This window comes from Podarcis raffonei, chromosome 11, assembly GCF_027172205.1.
Source record: "Podarcis raffonei isolate rPodRaf1 chromosome 11, rPodRaf1.pri, whole genome shotgun sequence".
Taxonomy (NCBI): domain Eukaryota; kingdom Metazoa; phylum Chordata; class Lepidosauria; order Squamata; family Lacertidae; genus Podarcis; species Podarcis raffonei.
The window spans coordinates 36,778,203-36,798,446 of record NC_070612.1 but is presented as its reverse complement, the minus strand read 5'-3'; the positions used below and the strand labels follow the sequence as shown (position 1 = coordinate 36,798,446).

The window sequence follows — 20,244 nt, the reverse complement described above, 5'->3', positions numbered from 1 at the left end:
GCAATAATGATTTTTTGTGTGTGTGTCTACAAAGTTATAAAGCTTTTATTTACATGAGAAATAGTTAAGCCAAGTAGGTATCTTAATTTTGGAAGTAAGTAAATAAAAAACTGCCCTTGCCTAGTAATTTGGCAAAGCGAAAAGAAATGGGGGGGGGGGTCTGTTGGTAACCGTAAATGCTGCTAGGATTCAAAGAGTTACCAATCACTTTTGCCAGCTCAGTAAGCTTTGCTGCTTTCTTATTCTGCCTGCAACATATATGCACTGGATGGCAGTCCAGAAGAGGCTCCAACTTTTCAGGTGATGCAGGAGGGCTTCAGTACAAAGGTAGTGGGCTCAGAAGCCCCTGGCTCAATTGTGCTTTGTAGAAAATGTAGAACTGGATGTAATTTAAGCAGTGGCAAAACACAGGTGATATTATGATCCTATATTATTTAGCTGAAATAGTGGTCTTGTAGCCCTTTAAACATTAACAAATCGATTGTGACATAAGCTTTCATGGTCTGGAATCCACTTCATCAGATGCATGAAGTGTTATCTTCAACTGGCAGGTGTATATACATATGGGTGTTGAGAAAGGAAAATTATAAATAGTAGGGTCAAATGGTAATGAAATGCAAAAACGCAACAGTCTGTGTACTTTGACCCTACTGTTTACATGTCATGCATCTGATGAAGTGGACTTGAGTGCCCTAAAATTTATGCCATAATAAATGTGTTTAGTCCTGAAGGTGCTTCAAAAATCTTCATTGGTTTTGCTGCAACAGATTTCCACGGCTACCCTTCTGGAAGCATTTACATGGCGTGGCTGAAGGTGTTGTAGATGTGGTGGTGGTGGTAGTTGTTGCTGTTATCTTCACCAAGTTGTCCAGGGCTGGCCTTAGGGAAGTCAGTAGTCAAATCTAAAATGTAGAGTACTTGTGTTGCCACCCTCCGGACCTTTCAAGGAGGAGGCACACAAAGAAGGGTCTTGGAAGATGATATCAGGGTCCAGGTAGATTCATTTGGAAAGAGGCGGCCCTTGAGGTATTGCGGTACTGAGCCATTTAAAGCTTTATAGGTCAAAACCAGCACATTAAAATTGGGCCCAGAAACTAATTGGTAGCCAGTGCAGTTGGACCAGGATTGGTGTAATATGCTAAAACCGTCTTGCTCCAGTGAGCAACCTGGCTGCTGAATTCTGCACTAGCTAAAGTTTCCGAACCATCTTCAGAGACAGCCTTGCATATAACGCATTGCAGTAATCTAACCTTAGACAACAGTAGACAACAGTAGTTAGGGTATTCTTTTCCAGATAGGGGCGTAACTGGGCCACTAGCCAAAACTGATGGAATGCAGTCTGGGCCACTGAGGCCACTTGAGCCTCGAGTGACACCAAAGGATCCAGGAGTAACCCCAGGCTACGAACCTGCTCCTTCATAGGAAGTGTAACCCCATCAAGAGCAGGCGATCTCCCACCCACCCGGTCTAGGGAACCACCCTCTAACAGTGCCTCAGTCTTATCTGGATTGAGTTTCAGTTTGTTGGCTCTCATCCAGTCCATTACTGAGGCAAGACACTGGTCCAGCACTTCCACTACCTCACCTCCTGATGTAAAGGAGAAACAGACCTGAGTGTCATCAGCATACTGTTGACAATGTACTCCAAAACCTCTGGATAACCGGAGCGGTTTCCTGTAGATGTTAAACAATGTAGGGGATAGGATTGAGCCCTGCAGAACCCCACATTGAAGATTCCCCTGTGCTTAAAAGCATTCCCCAAGCAACACCCTCTGGGAACGACCTTCCAAGTAGGACTGGAACCACCGCAAAGCAGTGACACCCACCCCTAGTTTGGACAGCCGCTCCGAAAGGATACCATGGCCAATGGTATCAAAAGCCATTGAGAGGTCAAGAGGAATTAACGGGGACATGTTTCCCTTGTCTCTCTCTCAGCAGAGGCAACCAAAGCAGTTTCTGTGCCAAAACCGGGCTTAAACTCCATTTGAAATGGATCCAGAAAATCAATTTCTTCCAAAAGCGCCTGGATCTGCTCTGCAACCACTCGCTCCAGAACCTTGCTCAGGAAAGGGAGATTTGCAACTGGCCAGTAGTTAGTTAGGTTTTCCAAATCCAGGGAAGGTTTCTTAAGGAGTGTTTTTACCACTTCCTCCTTCAAACAGGCAGGGACCAACCCCTCTCATAAAGAGTAAAGTTACCAGACGTCCCCATTTCCTGGGGACAGTCCCCGGATTTACAAATCAGGCCCCATACAAAATCCATTGAAGTTGAAAAGTGTCTCTGGATTCATTGAAAAAAATCTGGTAACCTTAATAATGAGGCATAGTTCACCTTCCTGGCCCAGCCAGTTGTTCCCTCCCTGCTGGTTTTTATCAGCCAAAAGGGGCACCCTGACTGATCCGAGCACCTTGTCCACATCCTCGAGCCTTACCAACTGAAACTCATCCAACAAGACTAGACTGTGCTCTGGACACCCCATGAGAGTCATCTGCTCTAACAAGAGAGTAAGGTTCTTGGTGGATGCAAGCAATTTTATCCACAAAATGCTTTGCAAACAAGTCACAACAAATGTGTGTGTGGGGGGGGACTATTGAGTTGTTTTTATTCTGATTATGTATTTTGTGGTTTTATATTTTGACTTTATTCTGTGAACCACCCTGAGACCTCCGGTTATAGGGTGGTATATAAATTCAATAAATAAAAATAAAACAAATAAATACTTGTTCCAACAGAAAATAACTCCTCTCTTTCTCTAGATGAGTGTTCACAGCACATCTTGTAATCACAATTCAGATACTTCAGTGGCATAGTTATAGTATGCATACATGCCAGAGTATGTACAAAGGGATGACTCCAAGCATTTGCCATATGTTCTATATGTTCTGCTGTATGTTCTGCTACCCAGGACATGTTCAGGTCACAGGCTTGGTCTGTGAGTCCTTTGTGTCTTTTTACCTGGTGATACAATGGTGAATAGTCTCATATTGGGGACAATGTGTTGCACATTCTGACCAGAGGCAACCAACGTCAGTGGCTTTAAAAGAGGATTAGACCAATTCATGGAGGATAAGACTATAAGGGGCTGCTAGCCAGTATATTCCACTGTTTGCTGCCTTGGAAGTCAGTATGCTCCTACAAAGCAGCTTCTGGAAACCATAGGAGGAGAGAGTTCTGTCACACTCAGGCCTGCTTGCAAGCTTCCCCTGGCATCTTGTTGGCCACTATGATAACAGAATGCTTAACTAGAAAAAGGGCACTAGCTGGATTCAGCAGGGATCTCCTTACTGTCTTATGTGAACACTATACCTCTCTGCTTTTGAGATTCTTGCTATAGCACGCTATTCAATTCCTATGTTCCTGTCAGAGTTGTTGGATATCCTTGTGCACTGTACTAACATTTCAGGAAGGCAGATCCTGTGGATGCCTGAAAATGTAATGTGCTTCCAGAGAGCTCCAGGAATACAAGTATATATATACAAATAACATACTGTAGTCATCGAGGCTTTAAATTTCCATTTATTTTAATCTTACACCTCCTAAGTTACGGAAGTATCAGAAATTGTGAAATGCCAAAATTTTGTTGTGTTGACTGTTGATATCAAGCTGAATTCCTGTGATGGCACACATTGGGAATTTCTGGTGTATTTTGGTAGGAGGACTGGGAAAGTACCCGAAATTACAGTGACTTTCCAAGGGTTCGGACAGGTATGGGTTAAATGAACCAAGGCAACTCTACATATGTTTGAGTCACAAAATTGTGCCAAGCAAATGTTTTTGGGTTAGTGTCTCTTTTTGCCACATAGGCTATATACTATAAAGTAATGCAAAAATAACTTTTGGGCCTCCAGGGGGCCAAAAGTTACAAGTCCCGTCATCCCTGGTCACTGACCGTGCTTGTTGGGGTTCATGGGAGTTGTAGTTCAGCAGCATCTGGAGGCCCAGAGGTTCCCCACACCTGATGTGTAGACAATTATTCTTTATGCTTCAAACCCCAACACTGAATAATATGCCCACAGGGTGCCAAGAAGTTATGTGTGAAGGCCCAGATTAGGCAGGACTGTACTTTCACCTGCTAAATTCATTTTGGTTTTTAAAAAGCAGGTCTCGTTAATCCAGACTTGTTTTACTGCTTTATTTTGAACATTCTGCCTGCCACCGACTGCTATATATTTCTCTGTTCGCTTGTCTGTCTTGGCGTTCTGATAGCACACAGTGATTCTCTTAGAATGATCCTGACTTTTCTCCTCAGATGGTGAAATCTTGAATCATTCTAACCATTTCCTTTCTCAATTGGTTTTGCCTTTTCTTACATTTACATTTGCCTGCCTTCCACAGCACTGTTGTATTGGCTAGGCAGACGATAGGAGTTATAGTCCAGAACATCTAGAGGGCACCAAGTTGGGGAAGGCTGGTAAATATACACTTGTTTTTCTGAGTCTGTGCAAATGCTGTGAGACCCGAGTGGAAGCTGCTTTTAACAATGCTAAGCTTGGTGTTAATTAACCAAAATAGATTATCCCCTTGCCTCTGCCGTTGCATTTGTGCTAACATTTGGTTATTACCCTTTGCTACGGATTTCAAGTTTTATTTTCATGTGTTGAAGCAAATTCTCACACGGTCTTCAAATTATCTCCTTGGGGGTGTTTTTCCTGAGTTAATCCTGACAGAATCTTCCTGCCAGATATGCCCATCAACTCTCTACATACAGGAACCTCTGTGCTTCAGGCTGTATGCAAATTTAATGCCCATCTCATTTCTGTTTCTCTTACATGGATGACAGATATTGTAACAATAACCTACACATTTCCCTATGGGGTTTCGATTGGATTTCCGTATATAAGAGTGCTTATATATGTTTTTTTTTTTTTTTGCATGTGTGTTTCAGTACAATATTGGTAATGTATATATATGGGGGGGATGTGTGTTGTTTGCTTACATTTATGCATAGGTAAAATGTATATGAATGCATGTGTCAAGGCAGTAAACAGCCAAGGAATATCAGAAATGTATCTAGATCCCAGGGAGACTAATCAGTTACTAAAAAATAGATATGGTGGGGGAAAGTGATAAACAAGGAATGATAAACACAGGGTGTATACTGGAAAATAATTCCTAACATTCGAGGGTTTCTGCCTTCATAAGGAAAACAAGAAGCAACAGCATAGGAAATGAGCTTTTGTTTTCTGATGTTTCAAAACCAGCATAGTGAGGGCAAATGATATACCAGCAATCACAGAGTTTTCTTTACATGTGTCTGCAGTCGTCAAGGCAGACTTCAAGTGTTTGTCTGAAACTAATTTTCATCCTAAGTAGCTTAGAAGGATTGGGATCGGTTTAACACCACCTGCTATATTATGTATCTTAAACAGGAATGGTCCTCATTAAAAAGAAAAGAAAGAAGCCTAAACTTAGATGGTGTGTTCGTGCGCCTAAGATGGGGGGAAAGGTTTCAAGTGGAGCTGCTTCATATTTTACTGTGCCCCTTGCACCAGCACCTCAGGAGAATGCAAGGTTCCTGTTGAACTCTCAGCTACCCATGCTAGTGTGGTTTCATGCCACTGTACATTTGGGTTGCTATAATTGGAGTCATTGCTACATCTTGGGAAAAGAGCTGCTGTAATGACTTCATTACAGCAGTGGCAAATGCAGCTCCCACAGTTAGTACACTTGCTGCTTCTGCTTGATCATAGTCCAGCTGCAAACCAGATGATGGTCTCACATGGTCTGAGGTCTCATATCAGGTCCACCCTAGAATATGAACAAGCCCTGAGAGACTGGCTGAATCATGGAGACCATTCAGTCGTGGTTCATATGCTTCGTAATTATACCACACTATAATTATGCAGATCAGGTGATTTAGGGAAATGGACAGTATGGTACCGCTGTCCAAAAATTATCCTCCATGCAGTTATCACCCAACCCTTAGAGTTTCTGTGCTTTTTAAAAAATGATGCTTCATACATATTGGCACGATGGCAAGTATACTTTGCTATTCTGAGGAGGAAAGTGGTTAAAGCTCATTAAGACAGAATTTGTGGGGTTTTTTCCTGATGAAAATGCTACTGATGGAATATTGCTTTTTGGTATTGGGAAAATGAGAAAGGAGCTTCAATCATAGTCGAACTGTGAAATATTTGTCACTAGCAACCTCATACCTAGCGTTGCTCGGGAATTCTAAGAAACAAAAAAATCAGTGCAGTTGTGAAAGGTTCGTTTTGCCATCTTGATTCAAAATGGTGTCCAGATACTGATGAAAACAAGTTACTTGATCTCAGGAACCGTAATATATCTTAAGAAGTATGTAAATGCATAGCAGACAAATAACTTTCTAAAATATATAGTATATATCTAGAAGGCACATGAATTGTAGATTTTTCACAAATACCGAATAACCACATACATGGAATTGAGGGTGCAAGTAGACTATTTTTTTTAAAGAAAGACAGTTGAAATACACATAACACCTTCTCTGTTGGTAAAGGGAATCTGCAGATATTTCTATAATTTAAAAAAACCTGCAATATCTGTGTATATACCATGGGAAGCAAAGCCTCTCTCTGATCACTTTCACCTCTTAAAAACTATTGTCTGTGTATAAGTAGTGAGGGAGAAAGCAGCAAGTTAATGCTGGATTTCGCAAAAACATCTTTGTAACAATTTCTTAGCTGTTCTTGGCCTAAACATGTATCAGAGGGGTTTGCTCTTTTGTGGTCACATTTTACAAATCGCTGATAGTAAAATTGTTACTGTGCTCAAAATCTGTCTTTCAGAATAAATCTCTGTTGGTTTTGGGAGGGTTTGACTGATTAAACTGAGAGCAAAACCAAGAATGGGGATTTTAGAAATTTGTTGTGAGAATCCCAGCACAAAGTCCTCATTTCTAGTTTAATTAGATTTATAGAGAACAGATTCAATTAAAATATAATTGCATGTATTGTGTATACTTTGAGACTGTTTTCAGTAATTTTCTTTTCCTCTACACCAACTTTGTGAAACATGATAAAAATATCTCATGACTGAAACATCTCAATTTAGTACATCTAGTCAGGATGCTATGTTTGCGTGTGTGTAATTCTACATTTGTTCATGTTGAATAATATATGACTAAAATATCTGGAATAGTAGTAGTATGATTTAGAAGAGGCACTTTTGACACTATATATACACAGTTTGATTAGTGTAATAGCATGGCAATATATTTGCATTAGAATATTTCACAATGCGCTTTGATAGAACATACATTCTATCAGTAGAATTTTGCTTGTGTTATGTTTCTGTGATTTCTACATCTTTTTTTAAAGCTGCAGGTAAATCTCTAGGTGCATATCCGAAACAATGTAAATATTCAAAGAACTAAAAGAACCTGGTTCTTGGGCAATGGTACTATATCGCTGCATTCATCACTGATTTTATCGCCTCCAACATAATTGTACAAGTTTCAATGCTATTAGTGTAGTTCAGATTTCCAACTGGGGCTAGCCATTTATATTTCCTGTTTTGCAAGAATCTCTGGTTTATTTCCCTCTGTCTCTGACGCTATAGAGCTACCTTATATTGAACTGTGTTCACACGGGATCATGCATGTTGAATTTTCTACACAGAAGTAGCTTCCATGTAGGGAATTGCACGAACCCCTTCATTGCAGTTTTTCATCAGAACAACACTAGGAGGAATAATTTGAGTCCTCACCTCTGCCCGTCAGACTCCCAAGCATGATTGGAGTCTCAGCCAACTGTTCTTTGCACTTCTAAGATGATTTGTGCAACACAGACATTAAATGTGTAGGCTCTAATATCTACTGCTCTGGCAAGTTCACCAGTCTGGGTTACCATCCTGTAGGGATTACCTGAATGTGAGCTGCTGAAGGAACCTTCCTCCTGGCATTAGTTGAGAGGTTTTAATATTGTATGTTGCCTCAGTTGCCTTTGGAAAGAGAGGCGACCTATAAATAATAGTACAGGAAGCCACGCAGAAGCACAGAATCAAAAGGTGTTTTGACAGCTGTTCCAAGAAGTGTAGCTAAGCCTTTACATCATATCACAGATTCCCTTTCGACTGCTTTTTCAGTTGCTTCAAAAGCTCTAAAATCAACATTTTTCACACACAACCCTTTTCATACACCAGGGATGGGTGAAATGATGTGGGACAGTGTCCTCAAGCTAAACTAGATTTGGGGGCATAACATATTTCAAACTCACAGGCAAGGGAATGGGCTTGGGTACTTGAACTTGGTGCTGCACTCTTTCCATTCAGATTGTTACAAAAGTTGGGCACCACCTCCACTCTCTGCAAGATTCCAGGGGATTCCAGGCACTCACCCAAGGTCTGTATTCTTTTGGAGAATTGAGACACGGCAGAGACTGTCGTAGCTTTAAGAAATGTAGTTTATTCACCTAATTACACCTTCAGTTCACGTCCAGATCTTACAGCTTGGTTATTTCAAGAGGGGCTTGTCCCCCCACAGCAGTACAGCCCTGGAGTCCAAACCATCTCTCCCAGCCAGCCTTCAGCCTGCCTACCCAAGATGGATCCCAGTCTTTATTCTTCTCTCTTCTTTTTTCCAGCACACCTTGCTTAAAACATTTCCTGTTACTTCAAAGCCACACCCCATCACCATCACAACCTATGTCTGCAGAGGCTGTGAGGTGGGCCATAACCCCCTTTTGCCATGTTAGTGTCTCTATCCCAGGTGAGACCCTGGCTTGGAAAGAAGCTTCTGCTTTTCCACTGACCTCCAATCTTCCCTTCAGTATTCCAGATAATCAAAATCCTACCATTAATTAATTTCTAGGGTTTGGGTGGGGGTGCTGTCCCAACACCAGAAGTTGAAGTGAGATCCAAGTGCCCGTCTGCTGGCTTCTGAAGGAGACCCCCAATCATGAATTGTTAGAAGTGTCCAGTAATTACATTTTGATGTAATTACGCTACAGCTGGGCGAGGGCGGTTCTAACCCTCTAGGACAGGGATGTCCAACTCCAAAGAGACTGAAAAACTGGCAGTGATCTACCCATTTTGTTGTTAAGCTTTTTTTTACACCGGCAAGGCTAAATTGTTGAAGTTGTTCAGAGTTCCCGCCGGGCTCCGAAGGCTTGCGGATAGCAGCCTGAAGCCCGGGGAGCGCAGCGCCAACTCCCACTGCACTCCTTGGGCTGCAGGCAGCTATCCGCAAACCTTCGGAGTGCGCCCCCAGCCCCGCAAGCTCCGGGACCTGTTCTGGGGGCTGGGGTCGGGGAAAGCTCGGGCTTCCCCTGCCCCAGCCCCGCGGCTAAAAACGAAGCCAAGACAGCGTGCGGGATCCATCCCGCACGTTGTCTTGGCTTCTGCCAAAGCGGTGCGCAGCCTCTCCCGGCTGGAGAGGTTGCACGTGGCTAAAGAGGAAGTCTAGACAGCCAGCGGGATGGATCCCGTTTGCTGTTTTGGCTTCATTTTTAGCCGCGGTTGGCAGCCAAGAATTAGATAAACAAGGAGAGTTCTTACCAAGTATTTTATTCAATATCCACAGAGAGAGGCTCAGAAAAGGGGCCTCTCACAGTAATGGCGGTGCTCCGAGTAAAGCCCTATCCTCTCCTATTGTATGTCATCCCTACGTTGGCTGATCTGTGCTTTCTGCCTCTGAGCTTTCTGTTCTCCTACTTTCAATGCCCTCCGGGTTCTGGGAGACGGTAGGTCTGGAATGCTTTCTAAAGATGCTGAGTCTGTCAGCTGTCTCTCCCCTGATGCTGCTGCTTCTTCCTGCTGCTCTCTCAATATTTTCTATCTTCTCCCCTCTGCAGTCTCTGAGCTGTGACCTCCCACAAACCACTGTTGTAAATCTATACTGTCTTCCTCTTCTCTGGAAGGTTCAGGCTGGGGAGGTGGTATCCACCATTCCTCCCGCTCCTCTGCCCAGTGCCTGACAGATAAGTAGGTCTAGGTCTGTGTCTGTGTAATAAGATGAGAAGAATCCTGCAGGATCAGACCAAAGCCCCATCTGGTTCAGCGTCCTGTTCCCCACAGCAACTAGCAAGCCTGTGGGAAACCCACAAGCAAGGCATGAGCACCACTGCATTCTCCTGCTGCTATTCCCCAGTGACTGGTATGCAGAGGCAAGATCCCACTGATCCTGGAAGTATCATCTAAAACATGCCACCCTGAGTTCCATGATGGGAGGGAAGAGGGAGGAGGAACAGGGTTGTCAAGCTGTATTTTTATAAAGAACATGTTCTGTATAAATTTAGCTGCAGAATTGGACAGAACTAGCTAAATTTACTGCTGTGTAGTTTTGAGTCAAATTCTTTGCTAATGTGCCACTTATATGTAGCATGTGAAAGGGTTCTAGTTTTTTCTGTTTTATTATTGTAAATAATATTTGCCAACATATGTTGAAATGTCAAGTAAGCAGATGTAGAAATTAACTCCAGCATCGAAACAGTAATTTGAGAGGTGACATTCTTGAATAGTCAAGTACTTAAAAAGCAAAGGCTTTTGCATGAAAACTTGTATGCCACCAAAACTGGTTATTTGCAGCTGTTGACTGAATCAGTGACTTGCAAAGTTAATATTCTCTGACTCAACGCTAACACAGGCCCTGTTTTAATACCTAAGTGACTCAACAGAGCAATCCAAGGCATACAGTATTTTTTACATTAAGCAAACAATAAAATGCTGTAAGTAAAAATTAAACACAATTTAATTGGAAGCACCTTACATGAGTTTCAAATGGAATGTCCAAGTAAGCATTCAGAGCCAGAAGAATCTGTTCAAGCATTTCCACCCCCAGGAATGAATCTGAAAATTGGAGGCTAAAGCTTACATTTGTGCTCATGACTTGCAGCTTTTTATTTTACCCGGAACTATCTTTTTTTTGTAATTTGGAACTAAAACAGTGTATGATGCCATAAAACAATAACTTTATTGAATACAAAAGTGCCACCAATTTGTTGAAAGTTCCCTTTTAAAAACACCTAAAATGTTGCTTTGCATTAGGATCCTTCTAAATTAAAGAGAGCACTTAAGTTTTGTAACTTTTTTGGACAATTGTTAAGGAACTTTACAAGCCACAAAGAATCAGAAAGCTCTCCAACCTGAAAGGCATGGATAATAAGGGGGTTTTCCGAAAGCTTAATAGGGACATAATTGAATTACATAATAACTTCTTATAGATTGTGATTACCCCTCACATCAGCACTACATTGAAAACATAACTTGACTTTTAAGGTGTACATAATAATAAAGCAAAAAACAAATTGAGAATGGGCTATAAGAGTAATGTGTTCGTTTAGCAAATAATTAATGTACAGAATGGTCTGCTAGGTAAAATGACCAAGACAAAGGCCCAAGAAACAATTGGCAACTCTGTTGGGGGAAATTGAGTACTAAAAAGAGATAAGCTTCAATGAACCTGAAACCTTTACTACTTAGACATTATTTGATCCAGTCATTAATGCAAGCCAGCTGCAATTTGATACTAGTGTATTTCTACCATGAAAAATAATGCCAGCTCCTCTTGGTTGGGACTGTAAATCTGAGTGAGTAAATGAGTGTTGAACTGCAGTTAAGTGCCACGTTGACTGCAATGTGTGTATTCTACTTGGATTCTTTAAAATGTTTGTCAACTTAGTAATGTATGAAAGATCACTTACTCTTTGAAGAAATCATCTACCTGAAATGGCTGTAATGAGCATGTCTTAATAGACTCTTATCCAACCATATGCATATGAAAATTATGTGTCTTAGAGCGTTTTCTTGTGTAAATGTTAAGATTGTATCAAGGAGTATATCAAGAGAACCCATGGCACAAAGCAGAAAGTGTAGCCTCGGATCAACACTGCCAGAACAACAATACACAATATGGTTGTGTCCTTCCACATGAACATGCATGGCACCATCCAGTATGATGGGTTATCCTCTGACACCTTCCTTATAAAGAGTGTTGTGAAACAGAGTTCATTTGCCCCAGTGCAACAAAGCATGTCTCTCCCGTATTGGTCTCCACAGCCACAGCAGGTGCTGTAACTCTCCAACAGTTTGACTTCACCCCCAAAGATGGACTCCTCTATTGTCTCCCGGGACAAATGGATTCCAACACACAAAAACTCTGGAATTTTGATACCTTGGTAACCTTTGTCATTGAACCAGTAATTTTCCTCTCTCCAAAGCTAGGACCTATAGAAATTCTCAATTTATTGTAAACAAAGCTTTATCTATCTTTTTCAAAATAGGTAGCTACAGGTGGCACGAGAAGATATAGGAGGAAGATTTGAAATTTGGAAAGCATTTAATCTCACCCCATTTCAAGTCGTGTTCCAATGCACTTTTTCTTTAAACATGGTAGCCACTTTCCCCTTCAGACTTCACAATAATGAAAGGTTACATGTATGTATCAAGTGTTATATTGCACTTTGTTATATAGAAGCTGGCAGCCATCTAAAACTCTATAAAAAGATTAAGAATAAAATTAATGCAATGTATTAAAACTGCAACTTTAATTTAAATATTGATAGCAAGTGGAACAGAATGAAACCTTTTAAAAAAAAACCATATACAGAATACTTCTGGTTTACAATGCTAAACACGGAACCTTACATGAAAAGTTCATGCTTGTCTTATACCTGATGTTGTCAATTAAGGCATGTGATCTTGGCATAGTCAAGAAGAAAGTTAGATCCAGCGTGAACTTCAAGCGCTAGGCGCAGTCAGCTTTTATCCTTAGCCGGTGGGCCAGATCAAGAACTTCCAAGCTCAGGTCCAGTGGCCAGACTCTGTCCAATCGGCTGCTTATGATTGGCCAGTTTAAACTTTAGACTGGGAGGGCTATCCCACCCTGCAATGCGATCAGACAGGGAATTTGCAACAGCTGGTTGCTGAGACATGACTCCTTGCAGCCCTGGAAATGGAGGGCAGCCTGCAAGGGTTTGCAACCACTGTCCACCAGAGCAGGGTAAGCGGCCATTATGTTACAACTAAACACATAAAATTTCCTTCCAGTATTAGGCAGAATTTATTTGATGTTCTTCGGCTTATCCAATTTTAGTATGAAACATTAACTGAAGATACTCCACATGAAGAACTGCAAAGTTGATGGAGCCACCTAATCAAAACAAATTTACCTTGGCACATTTGTCAACATCAGTGAAGTCTGCTTTTAGCTAAGGCCCTAGAAGTTTTGCAGAATTTCTTGTTTTAATATAAATTTGGGTTCCCACCCCTTTCCTTTCCCCACTTACAATCGTGTAAAGACATTTCACATCATTTTATAGAAGTTAAAGATGAAAGTGCTGTGACTTTGCTTTGAAAATACTGACAATTCCACAATGCAAGCCCCAGAGTCTGTAGATACAAGCATCACATTAACAGTCCACGAATTACCGATGAAAAATTCATGCCACTGTAGTAACTTTCATATTGGCAAAAGTCAGACAGAAGTGAAAACAGCATACAGTATTTAACAGAGAAATCTGTAAATATTCACATAATGATGATGATCTCTGAGACACTTCGCTCCCCATCAACTGAGGATTGCATTGCACACAAAAAAAGAGGAAGGAAAAGTCTCTATCTGCAGCCCAAATTAATGGTACAGCTTTCTTTATCACTAATTCCTTGCCTGACTTCCATAAGGCAGTGTGTGCTCAACACACAAGCATGGTAGACCTTTACCTTGGTATTGGTTGTTAGCATCACATTCTCCCCAACCCTCTTGGAGAGGTGAGCCACTGCTGTGACTGCTTTGACAATATGCTTGTCCAGCTCAGCATTGATGGAGAAGTTGCTGGTTATGGTGGAATCTAGGGAAACAAAATCATCTACAGCTTGGGCTGTAGAGCTTCCTGGAAGTGCGCTGTAAATACTGTGCCAGGTTGAACAGGCCCCCGTTATTCCTTGAATGGAAGTACAAACCATCTTCAGTTGAGCTGAAGGCATAACAGAGCAACACGGCAAAGTATATGCCAAAGAGAGTTGGAGCAGAAACACAGCTCCGTTTCACAGCACTCTTTATAGAGAAAGCATCTGAGGATGAACTATCATATTGGAAGGTGCCATGGATGTTCTCGTGGAAGGACACAATTATATTGTGGAGCTTAGGTGGGCACCCTGTCTTATTGAGCAGTATGAAGAGTCCTTTTTGGCTGACAAGGTCAAAGGCCTCCATCAGGTCTATGAAGGTGATGTACTCCTACCACGCTTAACTGTAGCACGATCTTTGATAGAGGAATATGTTTTTTTGCTGTAAGTGGCTAAGATCTTTTTGCTTTGAACATTGGCAAGAAACTTCTTAATCCAATAAGAATTAGGCTAAAGCTATTCCACTGTACGTTCCATTAAGTCTTTAAGGTGCCACAAGACTATGTCACTTATTCTACACTTTTTTTAGTACGTTAGAAAAATCTCACAATAGAGACATTTTTAGAGGTGCAAAAATTGCCACTATAGTCTCCAGGTATCAAGGTGGGTGGGTTGAGCTGACAGAATTATGTTAAGGCCTAGTTTGCATGACACATGCAGGCTCCCAGAGAGGAGCTTGCAGCCACTGCCATGGGATAATGGCTGGATGGAATGTCAGCTCAGGTGCCTCTGCAAGAGGAATTCCTTCCTTCCTCCTGTACTGCGTTCAGGCATTGTTCCCCCCACCCCACAAACAGCCAAGTGGGTGACCTGCACTTGACTGCCACCTTAAATAGGCCAAGCACAGGCTGTGCACAGCTCCCAAGCCCCTGCCACTGATTGGCTCTGTGGGCGCTGCCCACCCATACCTGAGAGGATCGTTGTGGCCGGGGGTGAATGGTAGCTGGTAACCATCTCCTCCCCTTGCTACACTAGATGATGAAGCCCTACCTGAACCCACCACAGCTGCGTCATGCATCAAAACGTTTCCCACCCAGAGTCCCAGATGAGCTATTATTCCCTCCCCCTGTACTCCAGGCATTGTTTGACTCCAGTGATGTCACTGTATAATCATATCTGGTTTGACTGCAGGATCATCACCAGGTTTACTGATGTAGCTGCAAGAAGGGAACACAAATTCTAAAAAAATAGCTGATACTAATCTCATAGAAGATTGAATCAAGTGCTTTGTGTGGATGGTTTCAGCATCAATTTTATTTCATTTTTTCCCCGAGATGTTGTAATTAAATATATGGAAATGATGCATCTTTTATTATTAGCTCTTTCTCCATTGGTTGTGATCCTTCATTTAAAGTTGAAATCTTAGGTTGCCCAGCAACAATGCAGTCCTGTGTATTTATCTCTTATTAAAAACAAGGTAGCTTTCTATTTGCACAGGTGTGTTTAAAATGGCTGGACAAGAATCATTCTACAATTTTAAGAATTAAAGGGTGTTTTTTGTGAGTCTAGACTCCCACATTTTATACATTTTTTCCATTTTATACATTTTAGCATGTATGGTTTTATTTTGGACTCGGGCTTGGTGCGGATCATTTTGGATGTTCTAAATGTATTAGAATTATGTGATCATTGGTTCCCAGAAATATAATAAAATGAATCTGAACCCAGACTACCACATTATGCCTACGTTTCCATAGCGTTATAAAGGATATAGCAGTTACACTCCCTTCTTTTTTTAAACGCCTATTTGATTCATAGGTTATGGTCTACTTTATGGTAGTAACTGAAAAGGGTGAAGCATGACGGCTCATAAGGAGGCAAGTCATCTGTGCATTGAGTTGTTTTCTTTTTTTAAAACATAGCTGTTAATTTTTTACATTTATTGGTCTTGTTTTTATGGGTTCTGTATGTTTTGTATTTTTTCTGTTTATTTTTATTATTATTTATTTCATTGTTACCCAATGTGGATTGAACAATTCAGTGAAGAGTGGGTTAACAACAGCAACAGCAACATTGACTGTGAATTTCTGTTTGGAAATAAGGATGGAGGACATTCCTTGATAGAGATGATGCCTTCTACTGGAAAGATCAGGCAGGCCTTTTGCCTCCTCTCTAGGAGGAGGAGGAGGAAACCTCTTTCACCAGACCAACTGGCAGAGTGGACAACTCCCCGACCCCTAAACGATTATTCAACTGGAACCACATTGATGACTGGAACCTAACTGTTACAACGCTATGGATAACAGGAAAGAAAACGCAGAACTAACAAAGGAGACAGAAGTAACAAAAGAACTTGCCCTAACAAGAAAAGACAGAAATCTCAATTAAGGAGCAAAAACCTAAGGAAGGGAAAGGAAGCCCTAACAGTATGTAAGGCAGCAACAGAAGGCATAACCCACACTCATCAAGATTGTCGGTAGAGGCAGGAGTGGAGGGTGGAACATACTAGATCTCCAAACAGAAATTCATAGTAAGAACACGTTTACATTTTTGTGAGATGAGCCCGGAGGATATTCCTTGACAAGGGACATATCAGAGCAGTTTCCTAAGCCAAGGCAGACTTCCTCTGCCCCCCACCCCCATTCCTTGTTCCTCTCAGTGTTTTGGAGAACCTTTGCACTGAAAGCATTGTCCAAGGAGGCATCATCCCTATCAAGAGATGTCCTCCAATTTTGTCTCATAAACTGGCAGTAGTATAAATTTAGGATTATAATCTGCTTTATACCATTGCAGAGGTGTTATGTCGCTTCCCACATACTAATTAATTAATTAATTATCCATAAGTTTTAATAGATGAATTCATTGATTATATCTGCAGAAACTTGCATATAAATAAAAGTCACCCTTAAATAAGATGCATGGCAGGCACCATGTTAAGAGGCCTTCTCTGAAAAAGAGGCAGAAGAATACCTTCTAAGATAGCGTCTGTATATGTTTGTAATACATTTTCTCATTTGCTGTACACCACTTACGGAAATTTATATATTAAGCAGTAATATTTTAAAATAAAATGAATCTGCCTCGTGGGTTTTTCCATGAAAATATATTTTTAACACAAGTAAACATTTCTTTTGAGTCTCCTTCTTTAAGTCTACTGTGCGATTGGTAGTTATTATAATATTTTTGTTAATCGACTAATCTGTTCTTAATTACAGTGAACTGGGGAGGGGACGATATTTGTTTTCAAATACCTGTGCCTTGTTTCACTTCTGAAAAGATTCCTTATATCAGCTTACGTGAACAAATGAACTGTAACATTTATAATCTCTTCAGTGTTAATGTGGCTACAGAAGACTCAAGTTTTATTTGCTAGCGCCTGCTTTGTTATCCAAGCTCAGTTGTTAGGGCTCCAAAGCTATTTTCCTAACCCATGAGTAATCCAAATGCTGGTCTCAGTTGTTCCTGTTGACTTCTGAACCTGTACTGTTTAAAGTACACTTCCCAAGAAGCCTGTAAGTTTCTCAATACTTGACTGCCCTCACATGAATCCTTGGAAGGATCATGGTGGCAAGTTGCTGCTGCTGCTGCTACTAATGTTAATAACATTGAAACCATTGTCTTGTGTGAGTCCTTGAAGCTTTGGGACACTTCTTTGCCAAAATTACAAAATTCACAGATGGCTCTGCTGCTATGAGAGAAACGGTGTCTAAACTCTAGGCTTTAAAAAGTATATTTTTTTCTTTTTGCCTGAGAAAAAGTGGGTTGCCCTGTGTAAGAACTGCTGAAAGCAACAGATTTAAGGACATGTTTTTTTCTGTGCCAGAAATGGGAAATTTTAGTGTATAATACTCTATTTTGCATATTGTCATTCAAGGAAATCTAAATAGCTTGTCGTTCTCTTTGGTTCCAGCTGTTCCTCTTTGTGACCTGGAATTTTGAGCTGTACATGATTCCTCTGACACTGTTGCTACTGTTGGTGTGGAACTACTTCCTGATTATTTCAGGGAAAGATAATAGACAACGTGATACGGTAAGTATCTCTTAAGCTTTTTTGCTGCGGGGGCAAGGAAACTGAAAAACACCAGAGACCTGGTGCAAAGTTGTAGATGCCGGAACATAAAATCTTGGCATGTACCTCCTTCCAGCACTTCTCTGATGAAAATGGGGACAATGGGTGGGGTTCAGGGCAGAGTCTGGGAACCCAACATCACTGACAGTGGCAGGGCAACACAATCTAGACTTGGAAGTGCAAGGGGAAACTAAAAGCACATGAGAATATATGGCTCCGGTTGACAGAAAAACAGTGCTGTATGCAGATCAAATAACAAATGCATATTTATTAAAGATTATTGGTCTAATTTTATAAAACACAGCAATAAGTGACCAGCTGAAGTCCAGTTAATAGATGGTAGATAATAATTATGTACAGGTAGCTACCATTTTGCACAGGGGTTCAGTTCCTGATCCTTGCACGCGTTGGCAGATTACACATAAGCCCACCCTGTTCTGCCACCATTCTGCCTTCTTCTGAGTCCAGAAAGACCCCTGTGTAGGCGGACACGTGTCAGTTGGGTGCGTGTAAAATGGTTGCTGCAATTAGAAGCATTTATGAGTACAGGTAACTTGCAGCTTGGGTGCATTTAACTTACACAATTTCAACTTTATGGACCTGATGGATGGCCAGTTGAAATCACACAAACTGAACATAAGTAAAGCGGAGAATTTAAAAATATTCCCAGTGCGGAAAGAGTTTTTCAGCTTTCCACCTTGCTTACTGGGGTTTAGGAGGCCTTTCTTGGGGGATGAGACCCATTCAGCGCACTAGCTCCGGAAGGTAAGATTACCGTATTTTTCGCACCATAGGACGCACTTTTTCCCTCCTAAAAAGCAAGGGAAAATGTGTGTGCGTCCTATGGAGCGAATGCAGGCTTTCGCTGAAGCCTGGAAAGTGAGAGGGGTCGGTGCGCACCGACCCCTCTCGCTCTCCAGGCTTCTGGAAGCTATCCGCTAGCCGTGGGAGACCCAGCTCTCCCACGGCTAGCGGAGCGCTGCATTAATCCCGAAGCTTGGGGCGTGCGGAGCTCAGCGCGCCCCAAGCTTCTGGGTGCCGGCAAGGTCTCCGCTAGCCGTCTAGACCTTGCAGGCATCCAGAAGCTTGGGGCGCGCTGAGCTCCGCAGCCCCAAGCTTCGGGATTAGCGCTCCGCTAGCCGTGTCTAGGCTGCGGATAGCAGCCTGCTTCCCGGAGCGTCGGGCGCCCTGAAAGCAGAGCGCCCGGCGCTTCGGGAACACTCCGCAGCCTAGGCAACCCTGCGGGAGGTCCCGCAGGGATGTCTAGGCTGCGGATAGCAGCCTGCTTCCCGGAGCGTCGGGCACCCTGAAAGCAGAGCGCCCGGCGCTTCGGGAACACATCCGCAGCCTAGGCAACCCTGCGGGAGGTCCCGCAGGGATGTCTAGGCTGCGGATAGCAGCCTGCTTCCCGGAGCGTCGGGCACCCTGAAAGCAGAGCGCCCGGCGCTTCGGGAACACATCCGCAGCCTAGGCAACCCTGCGGGAGGTCCCGCAGGGATGTCTAGGCTGCGGATAGCAGCCTGCTTCCCGGAGCGTCGGGCGCCCTGAAAGCAGAGCGCCCGGCGCTTCGGGAACACATCCGCAGCCTAGGCAACCCTGCGGGAGGTCCCGCAGGGATGTCTAGGCTGCGGATAGCAGCCTGCTTCCCGGAGCGTCGGGCACCCTGAAAGCAGAGCGCCCGGCGCTTCGGGAACACATCCGCAGCCTAGGCAACCCTGCGGGAGGTCCCGCAGGGATGTCTGGGCTGCGGATAGCAGCCTGCTTCCCGGAGCGTCGGGCGCCCTGAAAGCAGAGCGCCCGGCGCTTCGGGAACACATCCGCAGCCTAGGCAACCCTGCGGGAGGTCCCGCAGGGATGTCTAGGCTGCGGATAGCAGCCTGCTTCCCGGAGCGTCGGGCGCCCTGAAAGCAGAGCGCCCGGCGCTTCGGGAACACATCCGCAGCCTAGGCAACCCTGCGGGAGGTCCCGCAGGGATGTCTAGGCTGCGGATAGCAGCCTGCTTCCCGGAGCGTCGGGCGCCCTGAAAGCAGAGCGCCCGGCGCTTCGGGAACACATCCGCAGCCTAGGCAACCCTGCGGGAGGTCCCGCAGGGATGTCTAGGCTGCGGATAGCAGCCTGCTTCCCGGAGCGTCGGGCGCCCTGAAAGCAGAGCGCCCGGCGCTTCGGGAACACATCCGCAGCCTAGGCAACCCTGCGGGAGATCCCGCAGGGATGTCTAGGCTGCGGATAGCAGCCTGCTTCCCGGAGCGTCGGGCGCCCTGAAAGCAGAGCGCCTGGCGCTTCGGGAACACATCCGCAGGGTGGGGAGCCCTGCAGGAGTTCCCCGCAAGGCTCCCCAAGCTGCGGATAGCAGCCTGCCGCCCGGCGGGTGGGGCGCCCTGAATCAGAGCGCCCCTCGCGCCGGGCAGACAT

General features: G+C 43.4%; 1 protein-coding gene across 8 annotated transcripts in view; it reads left to right on the top strand.

Annotated features, from left to right (window-relative positions):
* MCTP1 (multiple C2 and transmembrane domain containing 1) overlaps window positions 1–20,244 on the top strand; it is a 173,884-nt gene that overhangs the window by 121,158 nt on the left and 32,482 nt on the right. For all 8 annotated transcript variants that reach the window (XM_053408001.1, XM_053408005.1, XM_053408003.1 and 5 more), the window contains one exon: window positions 17,674–17,793. In XM_053408001.1, coding sequence (XP_053263976.1) covers window positions 17,674–17,793 — 120 coding nt within the window. The remainder of the gene's footprint in view (window positions 1–17,673; window positions 17,794–20,244) is intronic.